This window comes from Oryx dammah, unplaced genomic scaffold (genome assembly GCF_014754425.2).
Source record: "Oryx dammah isolate SB20612 unplaced genomic scaffold, SCBI_Odam_1.1 HiC_scaffold_26, whole genome shotgun sequence".
Taxonomy (NCBI): domain Eukaryota; kingdom Metazoa; phylum Chordata; class Mammalia; order Artiodactyla; family Bovidae; genus Oryx; species Oryx dammah.
In genome coordinates this window covers 78,837,666-78,862,317 of record NW_024070210.1, presented here as the reverse complement: position 1 = coordinate 78,862,317, position 24,652 = coordinate 78,837,666, and the positions used below count along the sequence as shown (strand labels likewise).

General features: G+C 47.1%; 1 protein-coding gene and 1 pseudogene across 2 annotated transcripts; both read right to left on the bottom strand.

Moving 5' to 3' along the window:
* Nucleotides 1-3,025: 3,025 nt before the first annotated feature.
* Nucleotides 3,026-3,862, bottom strand: LOC120853735 (annotated as a pseudogene).
* Nucleotides 3,863-12,084: 8,222 nt separating this feature from the next.
* Nucleotides 12,085-24,311, bottom strand: ABHD4 (abhydrolase domain containing 4, N-acyl phospholipase B). Of its 2 annotated transcripts, none has more exons than XM_040227192.1 (7): nt 24,183-24,311; nt 20,720-20,808; nt 18,977-19,349; nt 18,675-18,829; nt 17,006-17,117; nt 14,281-14,467; nt 12,085-13,481 (listed from the first exon to the last, which is right to left on the bottom strand). In XM_040227192.1, exons 1-7 carry the CDS (start codon nt 24,242-24,244, stop codon nt 13,392-13,394), a joined length of 1,068 nt encoding a protein of 355 aa, XP_040083126.1. In that variant the 5' UTR covers nt 24,245-24,311; the 3' UTR covers nt 12,085-13,391. The 2 variants fall into 2 exon arrangements, with proteins under 2 accessions (XP_040083126.1, XP_040083127.1); XM_040227193.1 differs by having other exon boundaries at nt 12,528-13,481; nt 24,070-24,214.
* Between the last annotated feature and the right edge of the window lie 341 nt (nt 24,312-24,652).

Genomic DNA, 24,652 nt, shown 5'->3' with positions numbered 1-24,652 from the left:
CAGACACTTACCATTATAAGTTATTGCAACAAGCTGATGAGTAATGAGGAGCCCCGTCTGCCCATCATATAGAGTAATAGAGAAAACAGAAAATAGAGAAGAGATGGGTGAGAGTCAACTCAGTTGCAGAGACGTAAGAGTGAAGGACCCTCCTCTCTAATGATTTCTCAGGTCAAGACGCTGACAGTTTTATTCCCTGTTCCTGGATTTGATGAGGTTGTCCGTACCTATATATCAAACCCCTCTTTATTGAGCACTTTTGAGAAGGTCATTATTTCTCACGACTCAAAAATAGTTTGACTAAAGCTCTCTCTCTGCACCATGTGTAGCCCTTCCCCCTTACTGAGGAATTAGAAAGATGCCTATTTCTAACTAAACTTTTTGAATTCTTGGTGCCCAAACACTGCCTGAGATATTTGACTGGCACCATGTAGGTCTATGGCTCAGGTTAGTTCAAGCCAGATTTTTTCCAATGTCACCAGAAACACTAGGGTTTACAGTCCTGTCCTCCTTGACCTCTAGCACTGCAGTATCCACCTTGCCTGAATTAACACCTGTGCTTTTCCTGGAACACACACCTAAGGCAACTCTGTGGAGTGCTGTGGAAACAAAGGCCACTCAGATAAGAATAGGGGCTATGGACTTCCCTGTGGTCCAGTGGCTAAGACTCTGTGCTTCTGAGGCAGGGGGCCCAGATTCAATCACTGGTCAGGGAACTGGAATGCAGATGGTGACAAATGGTGGGGTCAAGACCTCTTACATTTGTCACAGGTAATATCCTAATTTCATCTGGTAATTGCATAGCCATCTGTTAGCTAATTAGCCCTATCCAGAGGAAAAATAAACCTCTCATATCTTTATGACAGAAGGTAGTTTGAGAGTGAGGCGTCCTCCAAGCTAGGTTCCTATTTTCCCATGGAGACTGGGAAGAAGGGTGCCATCTTTCTTGATTCTACTTCAAAGAGATGGTTCCAAGGTCCTGAAGAAAGACTTGCTGGGTCACAAAGCTGGCCAGAGGCTGATTTAAAATTTGAAACTAAAGATTTATGTACATTTAAGATTTATATACATAAACATACTTTAATATTTATGTACATTTCAAAGAACAGACAGAACTCACAAGTTTTCTAAAGTATATGTCTCAGAAAAGGGAAAGAGACAGCCCTTCTCTTATTTTCAACAGGGAGAATTTAGCCTTGTAGGTGAAAAATTAATCTAATAAACAAATGGAAACTTTTATTTGAGCTGACTTGGAGGATTATAACTCAAGAAGAGCATCTTAGAAAGCTCTGAGAACTGTTGAACCAGTAAAAAGTCAAGACACAGTTATATGAGTTTCTTGACATATGACAGAGGGTTGTATATCAAATGACATATTATTGACAGTTTATGTAATCCAGATCTAAACTTCATTATGGGCTTCCCTGGTGGCTCAGATGACAAAGAATCTGCCTGCAATGTGGGAGACCCGGGTTCAATCCCTGGGTTGGGAAGATCCCCTGGAGAAAGGAATGGCTACCCACTCCAGTATTCTTGCCTGGGAAATCCCATGGACAGAGGAGTCTGGCATGCTGCAGTTCACAGGGTTGCAGAGAATCTGACACGACTGAGCGACTGACACACACACACACACACACACACACACACACACACACACTTCATCATGGTAGATCAAGTTACACCTTATAAGATAAAAAAGAAATGTTATTTTTTGGGGGTGTGCCCTCCCTATGTGGCAAGTGGGATCTTCCCTGATCAGGGGATAGAACCCATGTCCCCTGCATTGGGAACCCAGAGTCTTAACCACTGGACAATCAGGGAAGTCCAGAAATGCTATCTTTAAGGAGTTCTCCTGTTGATTCTAAGAGAATGTTGCTTTTTATGTTTGAGCAGGTATTCCTGAAAACTGGGGAGGTTTGGTTGATGCATAATTCAGATATACAATGCTCAATGGGGAAGAGAGGAGGCTAAAGGGCAGAGAAGAAATTTTTCTGTTTAAATTTTTCTTGTCTTGCTATAAAATATGAATTTTACCTCACAGCCTCTCACTTTACTTCTGTTTGACCTTACCCAGCCCTCTGGGAGTCCATTCCTGCAATGCTTTTTGCTTTCTCCAAGCTTTGTCAACTATCAGGTAAATGCCTGTGCTGGGCTAGGTGGGAATCAACGTGAGCACGCCTGATTCCCATGGCTCAGACGGTAAAGCATCTGTCTACAATGTGGGAGACCTGGGTTCAATCCCTGGGTTGGGAAGATCCCCTGGAGAAGGAAATGGCTACCTAGTTCAGTATTCTTGCCTGGGAAATCCCATGGACAGAGGAGCCTGGTAGGCTACAGTCCATGGGGTCGCAAAGAGTTGGACACGACTGAGTGACTTCACTTGCACTAGTGACAGATGAATATGAATCAAAATGAGGATCACTTTTGACCGGAGAGCTTTTTTGTTTCTGATCTTTAATTTTTAACTATAAAAATACACATTCATTGTAAAATTTCAGCCAGTACTGAAAATAAACCATGAGAATGTTATCAGCCAATTCTACTCTCCAGCAGCAAACATTATTAATTAAGCAATTTATGCTTTTGAGACCACACACCTCAGATGGGTCTTGAACCCACATCTTTTAACTGAGATCATACACTTGGTCTTAGGACTTAATAAAGCTTAGGTTCTTGATGTATTGTCACAGAAAGAATTCAGTTAGAGACAGTAATAGGTGAGAAGTGGACTTAGGAGAAGCACATTCCACAGACAGAGTGTGGACTGTCAGAAGGTGAGAGGCCCTAAAATATGGGGTGGTTAGTTTTTATGGGTTGAGTAATTTCATAGGCTAATAAGTGGGAGATTTCCAGGAATTAGGCCACTGCCCACTTTTTGGCCTGTCATGATTGGCCTCAGAACTGTCATGACGCTGGTGGGTGTGTCATTTAGCATGCTAATGAATTATAATGAATGTATAATGAGTCTCAAGGTCCACTGGAAGTCGAATCTTCTGCCATCTTGAGCTGCGTTGGTTCTAACCAGTTTTTTTTTTTTTTTGTCTTTCAAACTTTTATTTAAAGGAACTGATCCACGATGGAATTTAGATCTTGTTGAACACAGCCACATCCACAGACTGTACCTACTCGTCGAAAGCAGTGATCTGCTCCTCCAGCATATCTGTTCCAACTTTGTCGTCTTCAACTACACATTGTATTTGAAGTTTTCTAATGCCATACCCAACCAGAACTAGTTTAGAAGAGCCCCAGACCAAGCCGTCTGCTTGAATGCTTCTGACACATTCCTCTAGTTTTGCCATATCGGTCTCATCATCCCAAGGTTTCACATCTAGTAAGATGGAAGACTTGGAGACGAGTGCTGGTTTTTTGGCTTTCTTTGACTCATACTGGGCAAGGCGTTCTTCTCTTAGCCTCTTGGCTTCTTCCCTTTCCTCCTCCCCCTCAGATCCAAAGACAGTGTCATCATCATCTTCACTACCTGTAGCCCCTCTTTCTGTGGCGTCTTCCACATTAGCAGGACCATACTTGCCCAAAGCTTTCCTCACTCCTGGCAGGCTGGACTTTTCCTTCTCATGAGACTTACTGTGATTACACCAATGCGGGGCATGACACAAGTCGGCAGGTGGTGGGCCGGAGATGGCTTCAAACACCGCCACGTCTGCTTGTGATGGCACGCACCCCTCGACGTAGCCCTTGTCCGCCCAGGAGTCACTGAGCGCCGGAGGCCAGCAGGGCTTTTCAAGTCTCCAAAACCCGTGGCGACGGCTAATCTAGAACGGGGAGGCAGTGGAGGAAAAGAGGCGAGCAACTCGTCAGCGCCCAGCGCTGAGGAAAAAAGGCGGTTCCAACCAGTTTTTGTCATACCCTACTGCTGTGTCTTTCTTTTAAAGGTCGTTCCCTGCCCCCTTCCCTCCTGTTTCACTTGTAGAACATGCACATATTTATTTATACAAACTTTTATTTTACAAAAATGGGATGGCATTATATGAATTATCTGCAAATTGATATTTTAAAATATCATTCCATGTCAATACCAACAAAACTACATAATTTACTTTTAGATGTCACATTTGTAAACAGTGGACACTGAGATTTCTAGTATATTGTTAATGGTGCTAAAATTTATTAGCATAAATTCCTACTCTTAGTTCTTGTTGTTTAGTCACCAAGTTGTGTCCAACTCCTTTGCGACCCCATGGACTGTAGCCTGTCAGGCTTCTCTGTGGGATTTCCCCGGCGAGAACCCTGCAGTGGGTTGCCGTTTCTTCTCCAGGGGGTCTTCCTAACCCAGCGATTGAACCTGCATCTCTTGCATTGCAGGCAGGATTTTTTTTACTGCTGAGCCACTAGGGAAGCCCTGATTATCTTGTAATAGAATATAAGTTTCTTCTTCCCTATTGCAGGGTGACTGCATTTTTATATTCTATATTTATTGATATAGAAAGAATACATGTATACATACATACGTGTTTAAAAATATTTGATGTGGTTATTTCTAGATAGTGTAATTATGAATGATTTAAAAAATATTTTAATTAATTAATATATTTATTTATTTTTGGCTGCACTGGGTCTTTGCAGCTGCTCTTGAGCTTTCTCTAGTTGTGGCGAGTGGGGGCTACTCTCTAGTTGCGGTTCGTGAGCTTCTCATTGTGGTAGCTTCTCTTGTTGAGATACTCGGCCTTTATGTGCATGGGCTTCAGTACAGTAGTTGCCGCTCACAGGCTTAGTTGCTCCAAGGCATGTGGAATCTTCCTGGACCACGGATCTAACCGATGTCCCCTGTATTGGCAGGCAGAATCCTATCCACTGGACCACCAGGAAAGTCCTGAATGATTTTTTAAAAGTCCCACTTCTCCTTATTTCTTTAAAATGAAAATGTTTTGTTCACACAAAAAAGGAAAAATTTCCCAGAACTGAACTTCTGCTCAGGTCAGAGTCCAGTGGAACCATCGCATCGACCTAGGAATCCAAGGAATGAGCCCTAACATTGCATTAGTTTTTTTGGCAGCCTTATCCTTTACCACTTCAAACTGACCTTTCAGTCCACTAAAACCTTCATATTGGTTTAACATTTTCACATGAGCTGTGTCCTTGCTTTACTTGCTTGGTTCATTTTTTAGTGTAAGAGACTTGTCATTTGTCCCTGCTCATAGTTTGATCACATCAGAAAACAACCAGTGCAGTTTTCTAATTGGTGAAGGCTCTTTTTTTCCTCAGCAGGATCCTTTGGGGAAAACAAAATACTGGAGCTTCATACAGGAGAACTAGCTGTCCCCTTTGAGCCGCTCAGGTAATTTTTCTTGGAACATTTTGAAATCTGACTTGAAATCTATAAAAGTTATGTCTGACCATCTTTCTTCGACATTGCAGGAAGTGACAAAATCAAAATAGAAACAGACTCATAGACACAGAGGACAAAGGAGTGGTAGCCAAGGGGACAGGGGTGAGGGAGCAGGTGAAATGGGTGAACTGGATTAAGAGGTACAGACTCGAAGTTATAAAATAAACAAGTCATGGGATGTAATGTACAGCACACGGACTAATGTCAATAATATTGTAAAAACTGTGTTGGTGACAGATGGTTACTAGGCTTATCATGGTGATCATTAAATAATGATAAAAGTATTAATCACTATGTTGTATACCTGAAACTAGTATAATATATCAATTATAATTCACTGTAAAAAAAATCCTAGTAAGTGAAATTGTCAGTAGGGCAAGAATATACTAGGTGCTCTGCTTCCAGCAGAGGGAGACTTGGAGTTGATGCCCTGATTCTGGGACCTCTGGCACCTTAGCATCTTGCCTTGGAGCAGTTTTGCAACCTGAATTTAAAAAGCATCATCCCTCCATGTCTTCCTTTCATCTTAACATCTATTCTGTAACTCCTGCCAGGTGTTATTTTCCTGTCATCCAAATGCTTTCACTTACATTTTTGTGATTTCCTTTTGGACTTATACACTAACGGTTGAATCTTTAATTAGATCTGCTTCCTCTGAACACTGTTATCTTTCCATGGTCATCCTCCAGTCATGAGTTCTACATCAACTATTTGCCTTCTTGTGAAAAGATTCAGTTCCTTTCCCATCCTGGTCTTCTCTGATGCAGCACTTCCAGGCATTAGGATTTTATTAAAGTTAACTAATTAGAGGGGAAAATCTCAAGAAATGATATTCCCTCTTATCCCAAACAATCTTAGAATGTCACCATTTTTTCATAAAAGAACATAGCTTAATCTTTGTAGGGTTAGAAAGGCTATAATTTCAGAATTAAAAAGTATTGAAAAAATATTATTTCATTTTAGACCAGAAATCCTTTGTCACGGTCCAGCTCCAGTCTGCAGACTCATGCAGGAAACCACTACTGTAATACCTGTTTGTTTGCTTGCTTTTAATTAATTTATTTTTTAATTAAGGATAATTGCTTTACAGAATTTTGTTTTCTATCAAACGTCAACATGAATCAGCCATAGGTATACATAAGTCCCCTCCTTCTTGAACTTTCCTCCCATCTTCCTCCCCGTCCCACTCCTCTAGGTTGATGTAGAGCCCCTCTTTGAGTTCCCTGAGACATACAGCAAATTCCCATTGGTTATCTATTTTACATATGGTAATATAAGCTTCCATGTTACTCTTTCCATACATCTCACCCTCTCCTCCCCTCTCCCTGTGTCCATAATTCTGTTCTCTGTCTGTTTCTCCATTTTAATATTGATTTATTTGGTTTTCCCGGGTCTTAATTTGGCTTCCTAGGTGGTCCAGCGAAGGCAATGGCACCCCACTCCAGTACTCTTGCCTGGAAAATCCAATGGATGGAGAAGCCTGGTGGGCTGTAGTCCATGGTGTCGCTAAGAGTCGGACACGACTGAGCGACTTCACTTTCATTTTTCACTTTCATGCATTGGAGAAGGAAATGGCAACCCACTCCAGTATTCTTGCCTGGAGAATCCCAGGGATGGGGGAGCCCGGTGGGCTGCCGTCTCTGGGGTCGCACAGAGTTGGACACGACTGAAGCGACTTAGTAGCAGCAGCAGCAGGTGGTCCAGTGGTAAAGAATTTGCCTGCCAATGCAGGAGACATAAGAGACTCAGGTTTGATCCTTGGGTTGGGAAGATCTCCTGGAGAAGGAAAGGGCAACCCACTCCAGAATTCTTGCCTGGAAAACTCGATGGGCAGAGGAGCCTGGTGGGCTACAGTCTATGGGTCACAAAGAGTCGGACACGACTGAGTGAACACACACACACACACACACACACACACACACGGGTCTTAGTTGTGGTGCACAGGCTGGGATTTTTAGTTGAATCATGTGAACTCTTAGTTGTGGTAGGTAGGATCTAGTTCCTTGACAGGGATTGAACCCTGGCCCCCTGCTTTGGGAGCCCAGAGTCCTAGCCACTGGACCACCAAGGAAGTCCCTGTAATAGATATTTAGGCAGCTTTATTTGGACACTTTTCTCTTTCCTTGAAAATTATGGGAAGTACATGATGCCTATTTTTTTTAGTTACTGTATAATTTACCAGAGGTCCATAAATCTTTTGTTATGTCACAAACCCTCCCCCAAATCCTGTTCTCTGACCCCATGTCAATTATCAGGTGTCAGCCTTGTGCTCTTTCTTTTCCAAAGTCAGACTCTTCAGTTCAGTTCAGTTCAGTCTCTCAGTTGGGTCTGACTCTTTGCGACCCCATGAATCGCAGCACGCCAGGCCTCCTTGCCCATCACCAACTCCCAGAGTTCACTCAGACTCACGTCCATCGAGTCCGTGATGCCATCCAGCCATCTCATCCTGTCATCCCCTTCTCCTCCTGCCCCCAATCCCTCCCAGCATCAGAGTCTTTGCCAATGAGTCAACTCTTCACATGAGGTGGCCAAAGTACTGGAGCTTCAGCTTTAGCATCATTCCTTCCAAAGAAATCCCAGGGCTGATCTCCTTCAAAATGGACTGGTTGGATCTCCTTGCAGTCCAAGGGACTCTCAAGAGTCTTCTCCAACACCACAGTTCAAAAGCATCAATTCTTCGGTGCCAGCTTTCTTCACAGTCCAACGCTCACATCCATACATGACTACTGGAAAAACCATAGCTTGACTAGACGCTTCACACAGATGAAAATACCATCCCCAACCCAACATCCTTCAGAGTGATCTTTGTCCCAGGCTTCTTAAGGTTGTATAACTTGTTTTCACATGTATCACCTCAAATATGAGATTGCCTAATTATAACAGACTCCACATCAGGCCTCAGAACACACTGGAGGAAGGAGTATCATTAGCAAGGTCAGGTCTGCAGAGGGTTCCTCCTACCCCTTTACAGAATCACCAACCAACAGACTGGGGTCTTGTCTTCCTGGGTTGGAGGAGGGCTCTGTGCATCTATCTATTGGCATCAACGGATCCTCCTTAATCTAGGAATTCATTATACTCACAAGTGTCAAGCTAGGATTGTCTTTCCTCCTCAACCCTAGTGAAGAGTGGTATTTAGTAGGATAAAGGTAAAGACTTCTCTGGTATAATAATGGTGCTATGGAAAACAGTGAACATGAGCAAATGAAGAAATGGTTTGTCTTGAGCTATTCCCCCTGGATGGTGTTGGGACTGACCCTCAAAATCTCAGGTGCCTCACTTGCTTCTTTCTGCTAGACTAGGACCCTGGGGACATCCCCAGTGGTCCAGTGGTTGAGAGTCTACCTTGCAATGCAGGGGATGTGGGTCTGATCCTTGGTCAGGGAACTAGGTTCCCACATGCTGTGGGGCAACTAAGCCCATGCACTGCCATGACTGAAGAGAAGCCCAGGTACTGAAACTAAGACCTGACACAGCAAATAAATATTAAAAAAAAAAGAGAGAGTTATAGATAGACCAGGACCCTGGTAAAGAGGGTGGAGCTCAGAGAGAAAGGACCCTCTAGATCCCATCTCAGGAGGATTCAGTGTGAACTGATAGGTTACATGATGAGAAAAGCGATGTCTTGCACCAATTATTGCACACTATCATCAGTCAGTAGGATTATTTTCTATCTGGTTACAAACTGTACCTGCAGCTGTGGGCTTTCGGTATGACATGCCAGAGTGAAGAGAGGTATTCATCAAGATTTCACCACCCCTTTGGCAATGAAATCAGACTGCATTTTTAGCACACGTATTTTGGTGTCTATCCTTGAGGAGGAAGTTATATTTAGCACATTTCCTGCTAGCCACCGAACAGTGCAAGACCTTCTGAGTCTGGAGTTAGTCACAGCCCTTTATGTCTGTCTGTGGAAGGTCTCCTTGTAAACTGCTAAGCCTGTGAGGGGCCTGAGTTTATAGCATGAACTGTAACCATAAATCCTTAGAACCCACCAGGAAAAGTCCTGATTGGGTGGTATGTTCATAGTGATTTCTTAGTCCCTGCCCTGGGAAGGTTAGGAAGGCCCCCGTCAGATAGTGTGTGTGTGTACACGCTGGCGTGCATTCATGTGCTGGGTGTGGTAGTATAAACAGGGCACTCTGACTGACCTTCCCCAGACTTAAAAAAAAATTTTTTTTAAACTGGAGTATCATTGATTTACAATGTTTTAGTTTCTGTTGTACAGCAAAGTGAATCAGTTATACATATACAGGTATCCATTTTTTTAAGATTCTTTTCCCATACAGGTTATTACAGAGTATTGAGGAGTTTGCTGTATAACTAGTGTATAACTATACATTAGTCAATCTATTTTATATATCAATTACAATTTCCCAATTTATCCCCTCCCTCTTTTTTCCCCTGGTAGCCATAAGTTTGTTTTCTACCTCTGTGACTCTATTTCTGTTTTGTAAATAGGTTTATTTGTACCCTTAGATCTTTCTTGTACCTGCTTCTGAGCAATGTGTTTGCACTCTGTTGGAAAATCAGGTCAGTATGTTATGCAGCCTCCCAAAGAGAAGTGGTTCTGGAGGAAACAGGGGATGGACTTTCAGGGCCATAGGCCGTGCTTCTCCACATGGATCTTCTGTGTCAAGGGTCAGAGACACAGAGTCGCTTAGATCAGTGCCTGCAGACAAGGGGCATCAGAATCTCCCAGGGCATGTGTTTAAATGCAGATGTCACGGTCTAACTCCACACAGGTAGACTGAATCAAACTCTGGGGTATACAGTCTGGGAACCTATATTTTAAAAACTATCCCAAGTTGTTTTGTGATGTGAGCAGGTTTGCTGACCACTGTCTCACCTGGCCTTTTCTCCAAGGGGATGGTAGCAGCACTCAGTGCACTCAGTGTTGACATCAAGTCCTTTTGGCTTTACCTCCTAAACATTTCTTGCATCTGCTATGTGTCCACTAGTCCCTGGCCAAGTCCTGGCTGCCAGCATCTCTGGCCTGGACCACTGCAGTGGCCTCCAAGCTTCCCTCGTCCCTCACCAGTCAGTACTCCACATAGCAGCAGCGAGAGTGGTCATTTTCAGTCTCAGATTCTGTCACACTACCCCAGATTCTGACCTTCACTCCGGTTATTTCTTCTCATTGCTTTTAGATGAACACGACATTCTTCTCACAGCTAGAGGCCCGGGTCCCCACCCACCTTCCCAGCCTCATCTCCCAGCCATTGTCCCGGCTAATCCACAGGCCCGCCCCACCCCCTTCACTGCCCTTCCTTCAGGCTTGGCTCAGAGGTCATCACCTCTCCAGATATGCCTTCCCAACCTCTCAGAGGCCACACTTTTCAGTTGCAGTTTTACACTGATTGATGTAATAATCTGATTAAACACAAGTTTCCATGTAGAATGTAATTTCCCATGAAGGCAGGGACCATGTTTCTTCATTATCAGAGCCCTAGTGCTTGGCACACAGTAAGCTCTAAATACCTGCCTTGGGAATTCTTTGGCAGTCCAGTGGTTAGGACTCGGCACTCCCACTGCCAGGGCCCCAGGTTCGATCCTTGGTCGGGGCATTAAGATCTCACAAGGAGTGTGATGTGGCCAAAAAAAAAAAAAAGCAACCCCCCTGTCCTGGCCTCCGTATGGCAGGTGTTGGCAATCAAGCAATCTTCAGTCACAGAGAAGATGCAGGTCCTGGGATGGACCTGAGCTTTGTAATTATACCCAAATTACATTATGTAATTGAATCACATACAGATTACTAACTTGTCCATTCATTCATTCATAATGGCAAATGCAGTATTAAGTGCCATTCGGAGCTGCTGAATTCTGTGCCTAGCTGGAGTCAGCCAGCAAAGCAGGCACTGCTGGTAATGATTTGAACACATTTGGACACTTGGCATACCTCACTTCTCTTGGCTCAATCAAAATAAACATTTACTGAACAAGAACTAGGTGCCAGACATGCCCTTTATTGCTTAAGCAGCTTGTGGTCTGGGGAGGAAAGGCAGACATGAAACCAGTGACTACAAGTGTAAGTTTTACAAAGGGGCATTTGAGTAAGCCACGGAGACACAGAAGAAGGGATGCAGGTCTCATCTGGGGAGCGGGTCAGTGGAAAGCTTCCCTGCATAATGCATAAGGAATATTTGAACTGAGATTGAGGATGAGTGGTTTCCCTGGTGGCTCAGATGGTAAAGAATCTGTCTGTAATGTAGGAGACCTGGGTTCTATCCCTGGGCCAGGAAGATCCCCTGGAGAAGGGCATGGCAACCCACTCCAGTATTCTTGCCTGGAGAATCCCATGGATAGAGGAGCCTGGCAGGCTGCAGTCTATGAGGTCACAATGAGCTGGACACCACTGAGTGGCTAACACTAAGGGCAAGCAGAATAGGGCATAGGAAGCTGTCCAGGTAGAGGCCAAGGTGAACTTCAGATGACAGGGCTATTTAATGGACAGTAGGGAGCACTCAGTTCAGCCTAATTCTCTTGTGAACTGGGGCTTGGCCCACCCAACCCTCATCTATCCTCTCAAGTGGTTGGCTGAGATGACCTGTGCTGACCTGGAGACTGGGCGGGGTCCAGAGGGCAGACGATGCACTAAATGGGAGAGGAGTGGGGGGGAGGCTTGTGCATGGGTACCTCTCAGGGCCCCTCCTCTAACTCAGACATCATAAGAGAGGTTGTGAATTCAGCACCACCCCCAGCACTCTTGTCAGAGCAATACTAAACATCATCACCATGAGTGATTTTGATTCATTTATTTATTAATATAGAAAAGGAGCCCAAGGCAGCTGGACCAGTAGTACAAAGCACCAGGAGTTAATACTATTCTGGTGAAAGGGTTGGCTTTACAAAAGTGAAGAAGTAGGTGGGAGCTACCCTAGTTCTGCGGCTAGGCCCCGCCTACTGCCCAGAACCAGTCCCCGGGAGAGAGTGACAGGTAGGTCAGGGACAGATGAGCTGGAGACCAGAAGGACAGGCAACAGGGATGGAGGGCCAGGCAGTGAGAACCATCCTGTGGCTGATGAGGACAGGGAACTGCTGGCTGGAGGCTCCCCACTGGAACCTGGGCAGAGGTTCACGTGAACAGGCAAAAAAACCCTGCAGATACTAGAGAGGATGGGATCCAGACACGGCTTGGGGTCGAAGGGCCTTCCCTTCTCTCCATCAGGGGTCACTGTTCTCAGTTCTATGGGTGGGGCTTCAGGGCCCAAGGCACAGAGGGAGGCCCAGAGGCCTCCCAGTGGGAAAAAGAAGGGGCAGGGAAGGAAGCACTTGAGTGTTCCCGGCTTAGGCAGCCAGGGCTGAGACACAGAGAAGGAAACCAGAATCCCTGTACAGAGGCTGGAATGTGTGGCCAGGTGGGCTTATCCTCGGCCAGGACCAGCCCCGTAGCCTCCATGCCTGCCTCAAACCTTAGCAATCAGAGTCTGCCAGGAGCCCTGAGCTGTGTCTCCATGGACCAGCCATGCCTTGTCCTGCCCTTTGCCTCCTCTGCTAATGAGAGCTTTGGATATGACCTCTTAGGTCGCGGGAGCTCCAGAACCTGCTCTTGGCAGTTCCCCAACCAGCCCCTGAACAGAACTGGCATGGGCTGGGGGGCCAGGGGTGATGGAGGAGGAAGATGTCCTGCATGGAACCTCCCCCCACCCCCCGCAGACACACTCCAGACCTGGGCAGGCTGTTAAGAGCCTCTCCTTTGTCCGGGAGGAGCACGTGCTCTCCCTTGGCACAGGGGGGCGTGGCTTGGTGCAGTCCCTTCACAACCACCGCCCAGTGACGCCGGCATGGAGAGAATGGGGTGGCACTCCACAACCCTTTATGCTCTTCCCTGGGGTGGGAGCTCAAGGCCTCTTGTGGCTTTTGTCTCCAGCCTTCAGTGTGGGGTCATAGCGCTCTTTGTTCTTCTGTGGCCCTGCCCTGGGGACAGCCCGAGACTCCGCCTGGCTGGCACATGTTAGTTGGTGAGGAAAGGACAGAGGGGTAAGTAAGGAGACAGGAAGGTGAGAGCAACTCTCTGGCTTTCTCCTCATCCTCCAGGAAGAGCAGCTCAATCGACTGAGTCGCAGATCTCCTCCACCACTGCGTTGAAGATGTGCGGCTGGTCTGCGTACACGTGATGCGAGGCACCCTCGATCTCCTATGGAGGGAGGACCCCGCCAGGGGCAGGATGGCCCTTTATTCTAGGCACTGGAAAGCTGCCACAGCATTTCTTTTTCTTGTAAACCTGCTTGCCTGCTGCCTGTAAGCACTTATTTTATCTAAGAAAACTGTCCACCTTTCTCCCCATATCTTGGCACTTCCCAGTGGCAACCAGTGAATCCCAATGTCTCATCCTTACTTCTCCTAGGTCCCTGATTGTATCTTTCCTTCCACACTAGTTCCACCATGCTCATGTCATCCACAGGTTCGATACCCAGGACCCATGAGGCACCAGTCTAAGTAACCATGAAGTGAAAAGTCTTCAGTCGTGTCTGTTTGTGATTCCATGGACTATGGCCTGCCAGGCCCCTCTGTCCATGGACTTCTCCAGGCACGAATACTGGAGTGGGTAGCCATAAGTAAGCACACTCCTTAGCAAATGAAGGTGGAGGCAGGAGAATGGTGGGAAGGCTTCTTGGCAGCCTCTATGGTACCCAGCTCTGATTTGGAGTGAGAATTACAGGGGAAGAGGGGCAGCATACTCCCTATGCCTGACTACTGGACAAGAACCTGCCTTTTAGCTTGACTGGCTACACAGAAGCGAGGAACCTTGAATTATGATATTACAGAGAGCCAACCCTTTCAAATGCATGACCCTATCTCAACCTTTCTACCCTTTCTCCCTGACTCACCCATCACCCTTCGCTACCTGGTCTCTTAGCTACACTGAGTCAAGCAACATGTGCTGCATGGGGCAAGATTTCCACCTCAGTCTGTCTCCTCTGGTGGCAACGTACCAAGTCTCGGACGTAGGAATCCGGCCGCTGCAGCTTCACCTTTTTGCCCGTGCTGGTGTCTATCCAGGTGTTGGCCCCATAGATCATGGTGATGGGCACATCTTTTCGAATCAAGTGAATTCGCTCTAACATGGGGCGCCGGGCCCAGCCGAAGGACTCCATCATGGCTTTGAATGCCGTCTCCCCACTGGAAAAGCAAAACAGGGCGAGGCGATGAGTAAATGCCACAGCATAGAATGTCAATTTGTGGGTCTCTCGGAGGCTGGGGCAGTATCTTTGGCCTCTTTTTGTTTACCTCCAAGCCCAGCACTAGGCTCATTAAATATTAGGAAGATTACGAGACAGGACTGAATCTCCACAGGGTCTGCACACAGATGAGGTAGGAGGGACACACCTGTGAAAACCCCATGGCACTGAGGAGTGCCATATCAACCTGTATTAAATACAAGTTAATATGTATTTAGCAGCTACTGATGTGGCAGCCTGGGCGGAGGGTGGGCACATATGAACAAGACACGTGCAGTGCCTGCCCTCCTGGAGTTCCCATTTTCCTCATCCTTCAGGCGTTACATAATGAATTACAGGATTGACTTAACTCCCGATTTCCCAAGAATTATGAAAGGGTAGTGGAGTTCTAGGAGAACACAGACTAGGGAGTTGACTGGCTGGGGCTGGAGGAGAGGGTTGAAGGGCTCCTTGAGGTGGGCTCTGACGGGCAAGAACTACAGAAGCACAGAGGGTTAACTGAGGAGGCTGCAGAATGAGATGTCAGGCTTGCGAGGACCCAGGGGGAGTAGCAGTTTGTGCTACCTGAGAAGCAATGACGGCCAATCTAATCTACATTGCTCCCTGGTCATTTCCCGAGGGAGAGCTTTCAGAGGCTGTGTCGGGAAGGGTCTGCAAGGCTGGAGGGGAAGCCAGCTGTCTGGACAGCTCTGTCACTTCTGTGGGAAGCAGGAAAGGCTGGGGAGACTGGCACTCAGCAGGCTCGGTCTGTTCAGGGGTTATGTCCCCAGTCTCCTTAGCATCCCTGAGATGAAGGGGAGCCTGAGTTCTGCACAGGTCAAAAGGAACAGAGCCCTTTCCTAAGACACTGCAGCACAGTGGAACAGTCATGGACTCTGGAGTCAGAGAGACATACCTACAAATCCTGGTTCTACTTTCTTAGCAAGTTTTGGAACCAGAATACACCTTAGTTCTCTCATCTACAAACTGGAGAGAAATTATACCCACTTTTTGAGGTCATTATGGGGAAAATGAAAATATGTACAAAGCCCCTAAGTTTAGTGAAGTGAAGTAGGTATCTCACCCCCAAAATATTATTCTTTCACTAAATTATGTTTTCCAAGGGAATGGTAACAGTTACCATGAACTCAAGATTACAACTCAAAAAGACTCAGGGGCTTATAAAATTGAGTGATGGTGTTTGGGGGAAGCGGCTGGTCATCACCAATATCATCTCTGCTTCTTCCAGGACCTGAGTGAGTTGTGTGACTACATATTCTGTGGCTTAGATGGGAGGCCATTCATTATACTGAAGTGGGACTGAGACTGGGGAACACTCTGGGGAAAGGACTAGGGGTGGGCCTGCAAGGCCTCTGAGGGTATGAGACTGGCACTGAGCCCAGTTGAGAGGGGTCACGAGCAGAAAGCTGATTCGACTGCTGAACTGAGTTTCTAGACTGCTGTTTAAGCAGGGCCCTTCCATCAGTTGAGCTTCTGAGGAATGCTGGATGGGCAGTTCCCACGCTGCCTGAAAGCAGTCTGAATTTGAGGTTAATGCTCAGACAGTGCTATTGGAATGCAAAGTCCCAGCTGCTTCACAGCTTCGGGCTGAACAGGCCTGAAATGAGGCAGAGCGATGCGGCTGCTCCCAGTGATCCTGGCCCGCCTGCACTGCCTCCCAGCAGCTTGGGGGGAAGTCCCCACAGAGGTGGTGCCTCCTGGTATCAGCAGCTTGCATGGCACTGCCCAAGGGAAGATTAGCTCCCTGACTCCGCCCTGGCTGGGCTGCCAAGACGGCAGGTCACAGGGTGCGGGCCAGGGGCCCACTGCCTGACTTGTCATAAACATAAGCTTGTTGAGGTTCTGGGGACATCTTCAATTCTCCAAAAGACAGAAAAGGCATTCCTATCCCAACAGTAAATACTTCAAGGTGCACAAACATTACGTTTTAAAATGTATCATCTTTCCATCAGCAATTCATTTGTAGGAATGTAGCCACACGTGTGGCAAGGAAGATATACAAGGAGGTTCTCTGAAGCAATATCACATGATATCTCAGACAGAAAATAACAAGAAAATGAAGGAATTACAGGTCTGGGACAGGAGAGGACTTGCTTCCTTTCTTTTCTTTTACAACAATACTATGTTCATAATACTTCTTCAGTTGAAAAAAAAAAAAGATCTTTGCAAATGTTTTCCAGACTCTTTGCCTGTCAGGCTAACTGCTTACCTCCAGGAAAGAGTAAGGGTCTTCCTCTATAGAGACAGGTGGTATGTTTAATTAATCTATTATCTTCTCCATCCCTTTTTGCCTATCCCTGGGGAAGTCTCTGGAAATAAGCAAGCCTGCTAATGCCTACATTTCCCTAACTGGATGAGAGCTCTGTGGAAGAAAAAAATACAGCATAGACTGATCCTGGGATAGTTCTGGAGTTTCCAGCAGCTGGAGTTTTAGCTCCAAACCCATCGATGTTGAGCTGACTCCCAGAGCTGCCCTCACCTGGGATTCTGTGCATTGCAGTGGTAGATATACTCTGATATAGTATCATCATCGAAGAAGTCTGCAAACTTGCGCTTGAAGTCCGGTCGGAATCGCTGTACCAGGCCGGGCCCTAGGAGAGAACAGAACGTGGAGGAGCCAGTTTGAGTGGGGAGGAGAGACCCCTGTCATTGTATGTTTTAACAACTTTAACCAAACATTATTTCTCTTAACGGTTTGTTTGCTTTGTACACTTAAAGTTATAGTGATAGAGCATGTTAAGTCTTTTGGGAAACTCCAGGTAACTACAAACGAGAGTCAGTTAGTTGCCAAAGAATCTGGACAGTCTAAGGTCACTGAGTAACCGGATTATTTGCAGCTCAACGAAATCCCAAGATCCTTTCCTCCAAGGACCACAAACCCCACAAGAGTCCATGGTTGAGATGCTTTGCTTTTATGGTCTGAGCTATGTTCTTTTTCTCCCTGAGACTGTCTATGGCCTTTTAATCTTCTGAAGGTAGTGGATGAAACCAAGAGCCCTCTCAGTTCAGGCCTGTAACAGAATGCAAGTGATGAGGCGAACCTAACACTGGCATCTCAGACTCGGGGCACCGTTTTCGAGAAATCTGTTCCTTTCACGTTTCTTTCAACAGTCCATACACAAGCAGTAGGGCACTGGAAACACACTGTAAAAACTGGGCCTAGTCTTCCGGCCTCTCTCTCACTTCTGGTCTGCTCTCTCTGTGTGCGGAGGGGTGAGAGGCAGGCGTGGCGGGATCCCCTGGGCACTCGCCCTCCTCCATGGCTGCCAGCCATCTGCCCCTACCATACTAGCTCTGATGTCTATGTGTGGCCCTGGCCAGAGGCAACTCCAGAAATGGGGACAGTGATTAGAACAGGGCTCCTGCCTGGAGCACTAGGGAAGGTCTGCTGGAGTGCACAGTGCTGGGTGCCCTAAGAAGACCAGTCCTCTGCCCATTTGGCACCTGTGTCTCTTGTTTTCCTTCCTTTCTCCCCAGATGCCTACCTTCTGCTCAAACGCTCATTTTTCTCTTTTACCACATAGCCATTCTGTTTCTCTTGAAGGGCCTAGAGAGACAACTCTTATTCATCCACTCGCAATTAACCCCTAAAAATTGGCTGCTGAACATTACTGTGTATATATAAGCCATCAGTGCAAGATAGACTGTCCCCCACCTTTACCATAAAGGAAAGCTGCTTTTACTTCATTAAAAGGTTCCTCTCCAGACAGGAAGGTGCTGGCAGTGTGAGGTCAGAAGGCTGGGGCCTACTAAATTTATGCACTCTGGCTGCCCCACCACTTTCCTCCCTTCACTCACAGGATTTGCCAACAGCTGCTACAAACCCACACGTGTAGCATAAAAACTCAGTAGAGGAAGAGTCATCTCGAAACCCCTTTCTCTCTTTCTGGGGGCACAGAATAGAAGTTCTGCTCCATCTGTCTCTTGAATAGAAAAACTTTTTCCATGCAGATGAAGGGGGGGAAAAAACCTTCTGAAACTGTCCACCAAGACATTTGGTCCAGATTAACAGCTTTAAATAATAATGCTAGGCTTATTCGCACTTTTCATGAACAAAAGGGGATGGTGAGCGTCCAGACGCAGGGGGGCTTCTAGAATGGGACAGCTGTGGTTGGAGGAAATAGTTTCTCTATCTGCAGGCTACTCACCCCAGGGCCCAGCGACTCGAAGAACAGCCAGTGGATTGGAACGCCCTAGGACAGAGGCCACAGCCTTGACCCAGGTCGGGGGTGCACGGACCTGACTGGGGTCAGCTGGTCGGAGGGGAAAGCCCCACGGGTCTACCAGGATGAGGTGTTTAACTCTAAAGGAGGAAAAAGGAGAAGACAAGTTTTCTTTGCTTGAAGGTACCATAGCCCTTAAGTTGCCCAGGAAGAGAACAACTGGAAACGAGTAATGGAAGATTCCCAGCAAGGCACTGTTGTGATGGAGACAGGTGGCTCCTCCTTACCTGTCAGGGTACTTGATCGAGTAGGAAGTGGCCAGGAATCCTCCCAGACTGTGCCCCAGGAGGATCATACTGGGTATTCCCATGCTCTCCCGCCACGTCTCTATTGAGGTCACAAACTCGTCCTCGGCCCCCTCTGGATCCCTTGGGAACGTCGGCCTCGAGCTTCGCCCGAAGCCTAGCAGATCGAAGGTGTGCAACGTGCGGCGGGTGCTCAGTGAATCCATGTTGAGGATCCAGAGGCCCACGCCGCCCCCGAAGCCGTGCACCATCACCAGGGGCGTGCGGTCCCTGAGCTCAGGGCTCACTGTCACTGTCCAGATCTTGTTCTGGTTTGGGAGGGACACATATCGAGCCAGGAACTTGTTCTGGAGGCCTGGGGAGAGGGGGTCCAGGGCAGAGGGATAAGACTATGTGCTGACTGTGTCATCTTTTTGCTTGGACTGCCACTTTTCAGCTCTCTCTCATCCCCAAACCCTTCCTGGCCTCTCTCACCTTTCCTTTTACAACTCTCTGATCATACAGCCTAAGAGTTCAACTCCAGGTACAATTTGTAGATGTCTAGTGTTAGTAGTCTTAATTGCTCAGTCGTGTCTGACTCTTTGCCACCTCACGAACTGTAGCCTGCCAGGCTCGTCTGTCATTGGATTCTCCAGGCAAAAGTACTGGAGTGGATTGCCATACCCTTCTCCAGAGGATCCTCCAGATGCGGGGATCGAACCCGGGTCTCCTGCGTTGCAAGCAGATTCTCTACCATTTGAGCTACAGGGAAGATCCTTGTAGATATCTGTAGGCATTAAGAGGGGCCATTGTATTCCTTGGGCTCCCTTTGGGTCCACTGTAGAAGTGACCCCACAGAGCTCTAGCATTCATCACTCTTGTACCTATATATGCCTGGGGCTTGACCGAGGGAGAGTGGGTCCTCACTGAGGGTATCTGGGAGGGTCAAGCCAGGTCCTTCTTAGGGAAAGATGAGGTGGGCAGTGTTTGCTCTGCTGGCGTGAAGGCAGTCACACAACAGAGCTACCTGAGGTAAGTCACGTGGATTTCAGACAAAGGCTTGAAAACTGACTGTTCTGTGGCTGTACTTACTCAGGCCCTTAAGAGAGAGGGTAGCCATGGCTAGGGCAATAGGTGCAGGGCAGGAGAGGTCATATGAGAAATATGGGAAGATGGGCCCAAGGGTCTTGTTTGAACTGGTGGCTACTGGTGCTCCTACGGGGTGCCCTGACCCCACAGAACATTGCCCAGGAGAGCTGGCCAGTGGGAATACCCAACTACTCTGCTAACTGGATGAAGGGGAGGGGTGGCTTATTGGGTAGAATACAAGGAACAGTATTATTAGAGAATATAGGATTGCTGGTCCTTGGCTAGGAAGGGGGTAAGTGTTTGTCTGATGAGAAAGGGAGAGATGGAAAAAGAATAAGAGAAGGAAGAAGTGAATGTGTATTTGTACACATTGTGTGTTAATAGCTGGTACAGGGTTTGAGGTGAAGTTGTGGGATGTGGCAGAATGGTTTCTGCTGGATGGTTTCTGTTCTGATGGACAGGGCGGGAGATGTTAAGGAACCGCTATCATAGAATGTGCATCCTCTGCCCAAATTGCTTCCCTCCAATCATGGACATCCCTTCCTTCCACATCGAGCATTGTCAATCAAGAATCAGTGGGCTCAGTGGGCGAGGCTCTGGCAAGACCCTGTATCCTGGGGCTCCCGAGGGAGGTGGCACAAGCCACCTTCTACTCACACTGGAGGATCCTGGCTTCTACATTCTTCAGTTGAGACATGGAAGTGGGGCGCCAAGTAGGCAGCCAGCTGCTCAGCCAGCCTTGAGGCCTGGGACAGGAACACACAGAAACATTCACTAGCAATATTGCAAACATTGATACCCCCAGTCTTGCTGGCAGTTACAAAAGAGTTATCAGGGTGCAGGGTGTTTCCCAGGCTCAGGAAACCTGCCCCTGTGGCAGTCAGCAATTCCATGGCAGCCTGATAAACTGTTACTCTTCTCTGGTAAATGGTTATTAGCAACAACATACCCTTTGTTTCAACAGATACTCAGAATACTATGTGTACAGCACTTTACAGTTTATAAAGCCCTTTCACATTTTTTATCTCATTTGAGCTTTACAACTCCCCTTTGTTATTGGTTATTATAATGTTCAAGGAGGCTACAAGGGGGGGAAAAAGCCAACTTTTAACTAATGTTTCAGTTCTCCTTTGCCATCCCTAGGACTGTATGTTCCTTTAGAGTAGGACAAATTCCCATGCCACCTGCCCTCCTGGCAGAGTACCAGGGTTGGTGTATGCCTGCTTCCCAGCCCCTGGGAGTCCAGAGCACTGTGTCAGTGGCCAGCGGGGCTCTCAGGCAATCAGTCCAGCCTTGAATGATGTATTGGGATAGGCAGGGAGTAAGAGGAGGGAGACCTGGGTTCAAGCCCAGTTTTGATTCCCTGATAGGACACATGTTGCCTCTGGCCTTGTTTCCAGATTATATATGAGTAGAAAGTTCACCACCAATGGCTTGCAGTAAAACAGGTAAGATAACCTATCTTGTTTTCTCCTTTACACCCAGGGGACTTTAAGTCATTGCAGGGTACAGGTTGAAAGTACCAGTGTTAGAGTAATTTTTAAAAAACCCTAGATTTACATCATAGTAATGTCATTTATCAGCAGAGTGGTGTTGGCCTGATAAATAATCTGTCTTTGAGCATCCAGATATGAAAGGAATCTCATAAGGTGCCTGGGATAAAACAGATGCTCAATGAATCAGTTTTGTTATTCCTCTTCCATCCCATATTTTTCTTTTCTTAAACTCTGCCTGGATGAAGTGGATTTCAGGATGGACATTACCAGCTATGGGGCCTGTAAACATCAGAATAGTCAAGCAGGGCATTCTGTGAAGGAATGAGGGCAACTACTACGAATCCCCTCTCGCTACACACCGGGTACCATGCTGCATCATTTGAAGTGCAGAATTTTAGATTAGGCTAGTTCCTTAAAAATCTAGTCCAGTCTCTTAATATAACAGATGAGCAAAGTGATGCCCAAAGAGGCCATACATGTAGTTAGAAAAAGAAGCAGAACCAGGACCTGGATCTCAATTCCAGGTTTCAGGTATTCCTGGTGGTCCAGTGGTTGGGACTTTGTGCTCTCACGGCTGAGAAACAAGGCCAAAAAAAAAAAAAAAAAAAAAGTCAAATCCAGGTTTCTCCTTGTGTTTCCTCTGGACATTCCAGCCTCAGCTTTTTAAGGCCACACATGGATTATCAATATACAACCAGTTTTACACTTGCCTGCTTTCTGAAAGAACATGTGACCTAAAGCCAGAGGTCAGAGTTCTAATCCTGGCATCACTATTCATCAGTAATGTGCCCTTAGCACATTATTTAGCCTTTCTCTGCCAGAGTTTTCTCATCTTTAAAAGGGAGGTAATAATAGTATCTACTTCATAGGGTTGTCATAAAGATCAAATACATTAAAGCACAGAATAATGCCTAGCACAATACACACTCTCAGTAAATGTTCTTTCCCCTGGCCAAATCATAAACTATCCATATTCTGTGCTTTCCAAGTAGCAAATCTCGGTTACTCAGATCTTAAGAGGTTTGAATTACTGAGGCTGCAGCTGAAACTCGTCCATCCATGGCTTTAGCCAGATGAGAGCTGTTGGTCTCAATCCTACGAAGACTTAGAACCCTTCAAATGATCCACTGGAATTCCTTACAGGCTTGAAGTGCGGGCACCAAGACCACAGAATGTTGCTGGTCTTAGGAGACAAACATTCTCTCCATCCTACAGAGACTGTGACAAGTCAGAGCATGTCATCTGGACCCCACATGGCCTCGCATCTGCCCAAAGCAGCATTCAGGAGAGATGCTGTCCCAAGGAACAACAGCATCATGGGCTGCTCTGCAGAGATCCTCAGATATCCCACCTCTCTTCTTCACTGAAAATCCCACCAGTAAAGTGCTGGAAATAGCACCTGGCACACTATCTGCTCAGTACCCCTGGGGAGATGCGGAGGCCTGGGGTGGGGAACTGGGACAAGAAGCAAAGTGGCCCCTTAGCCGCGAGCTTAGCCTGACTGGGATGGTCTCATCCCTCTAGGGTCAAGGGATCTTTACCCTGATGGTGGGTGAGCCTCAAGAGGTTCTGTGCTCTAAGAAGCCTGTTCTAGACCTCTGTGATACTGGGGTCTAACTTCTTTGGACACTGGATTCTTCATTTGTAAAAAGAAACTGCACTGACTGAATATCAATTCTAATATTCTGTGTTTCCCTAAGTCATTGTAGGTATTGTAAATTTCCTCTTGAAAGCATCATTTTGGAAAGTACCACTCTCCTTGGCAATTCCTTCAAGCCTGGGAAGCTATTACTGTCATAACGTTATTAGTTTTGCAAGCAGCTCCAAAATGGGGGGAACACGGGATTCAGGAAAGGCCCAGTTCTGGTATAAGCCCGGCTTGGGTGGAAGCTGAGTCATTCTCCAAGCAACTTTTCCTTGTTCCTATCAGACGGTGAAGTGGTTGCCACACCACCTACAGGTGGCATCCCAAACTTGATGTCATTGAGATCGCAGTAACAAAATCCAAAAGCTCTAATTCTGAAACCGTAGCATTAAGGAGATTGTTAATGATGATTACAAACTATCAACTAGGATTGCTGGCGACTAAGCGTCTCGCCGGGCGAAAGCTAAAGGAACTTGCAAGCCTATTAAGCCAGACCAATCCCAGCCCAGGGGAGCCCTCTCTCCGCTTTCCAAGCCTTAGCGTCGCGGGGCTAAGCGATGCTCTTCCTACACCTCCGACTCGCGTCCGGGAGCAAACACAGACTAGCAGCAAACCTGGCTGCTACCCCCGCACCCGCGTCCACACACGCTTGCTTTGAGGGATCTGAGGCATCACCACTAAATCTAATCCCAGGGCGCAGGCACTAGAAGGGAGCGAGGAAAGATCGCCGAGACTAAAGTGGAAAGTAAGAATCGCTGGGCTGCAGGCAAGCGTTATCTTCCATCGCTCCCTCGGCTCCGCGGCCGCAACTCCTGGGCAAAAGCAAAGCAAGCAAACGCAACCCCCAGACCTCCCCGGAAGCCGACCTGAAAAGGAAAGGCGGGAAGATGTCTAAAACTGTTCTTCAGCCACAGACAGTCCCAGGTTCACGGCCCCGAGAGAGAGAGGGAGAGAGAGAAAAGAGACAAGGTTAACTCACTGCTGCTCCAGATCATCGGCCATAGTAAACAAGCCCTGCCGGGTCGAGCTGAGCCAGCCCATCCCTCCACCTGACGCCAGCACCAGCTGACCCAGAAAAGCGTCGGCTAACAAAGTGGGGCGTGGCCAGCGCCGCGGCCGGGGAGGCTGGGTCGCAGGACTCCAGCTGGGCCAGCCGGGACACGTAAGCTGTCTCTGAGCCCCTCCTAAGCTAGGACCGCAGTCCGGCCACACATTTGGGGACAGTGAGGGAGGTAAGTAGTACTGAAATTACGAGTTCCTCCGTCAAACCTCCGTTCTCTGATAATTAAAAGGTAACAGAATTACCCCTGCACGCTCCCACACACTCTTCCCTATTACAGACCCCAGTCCTCCCAGGTCCTCTCCTTAGCGTTCCTTCTAACCAGATGTTTAAGATGTTAGTGGATACAGTACCAACGGTGGAACGCTCCTACGAAGGGCTTGGGAGCT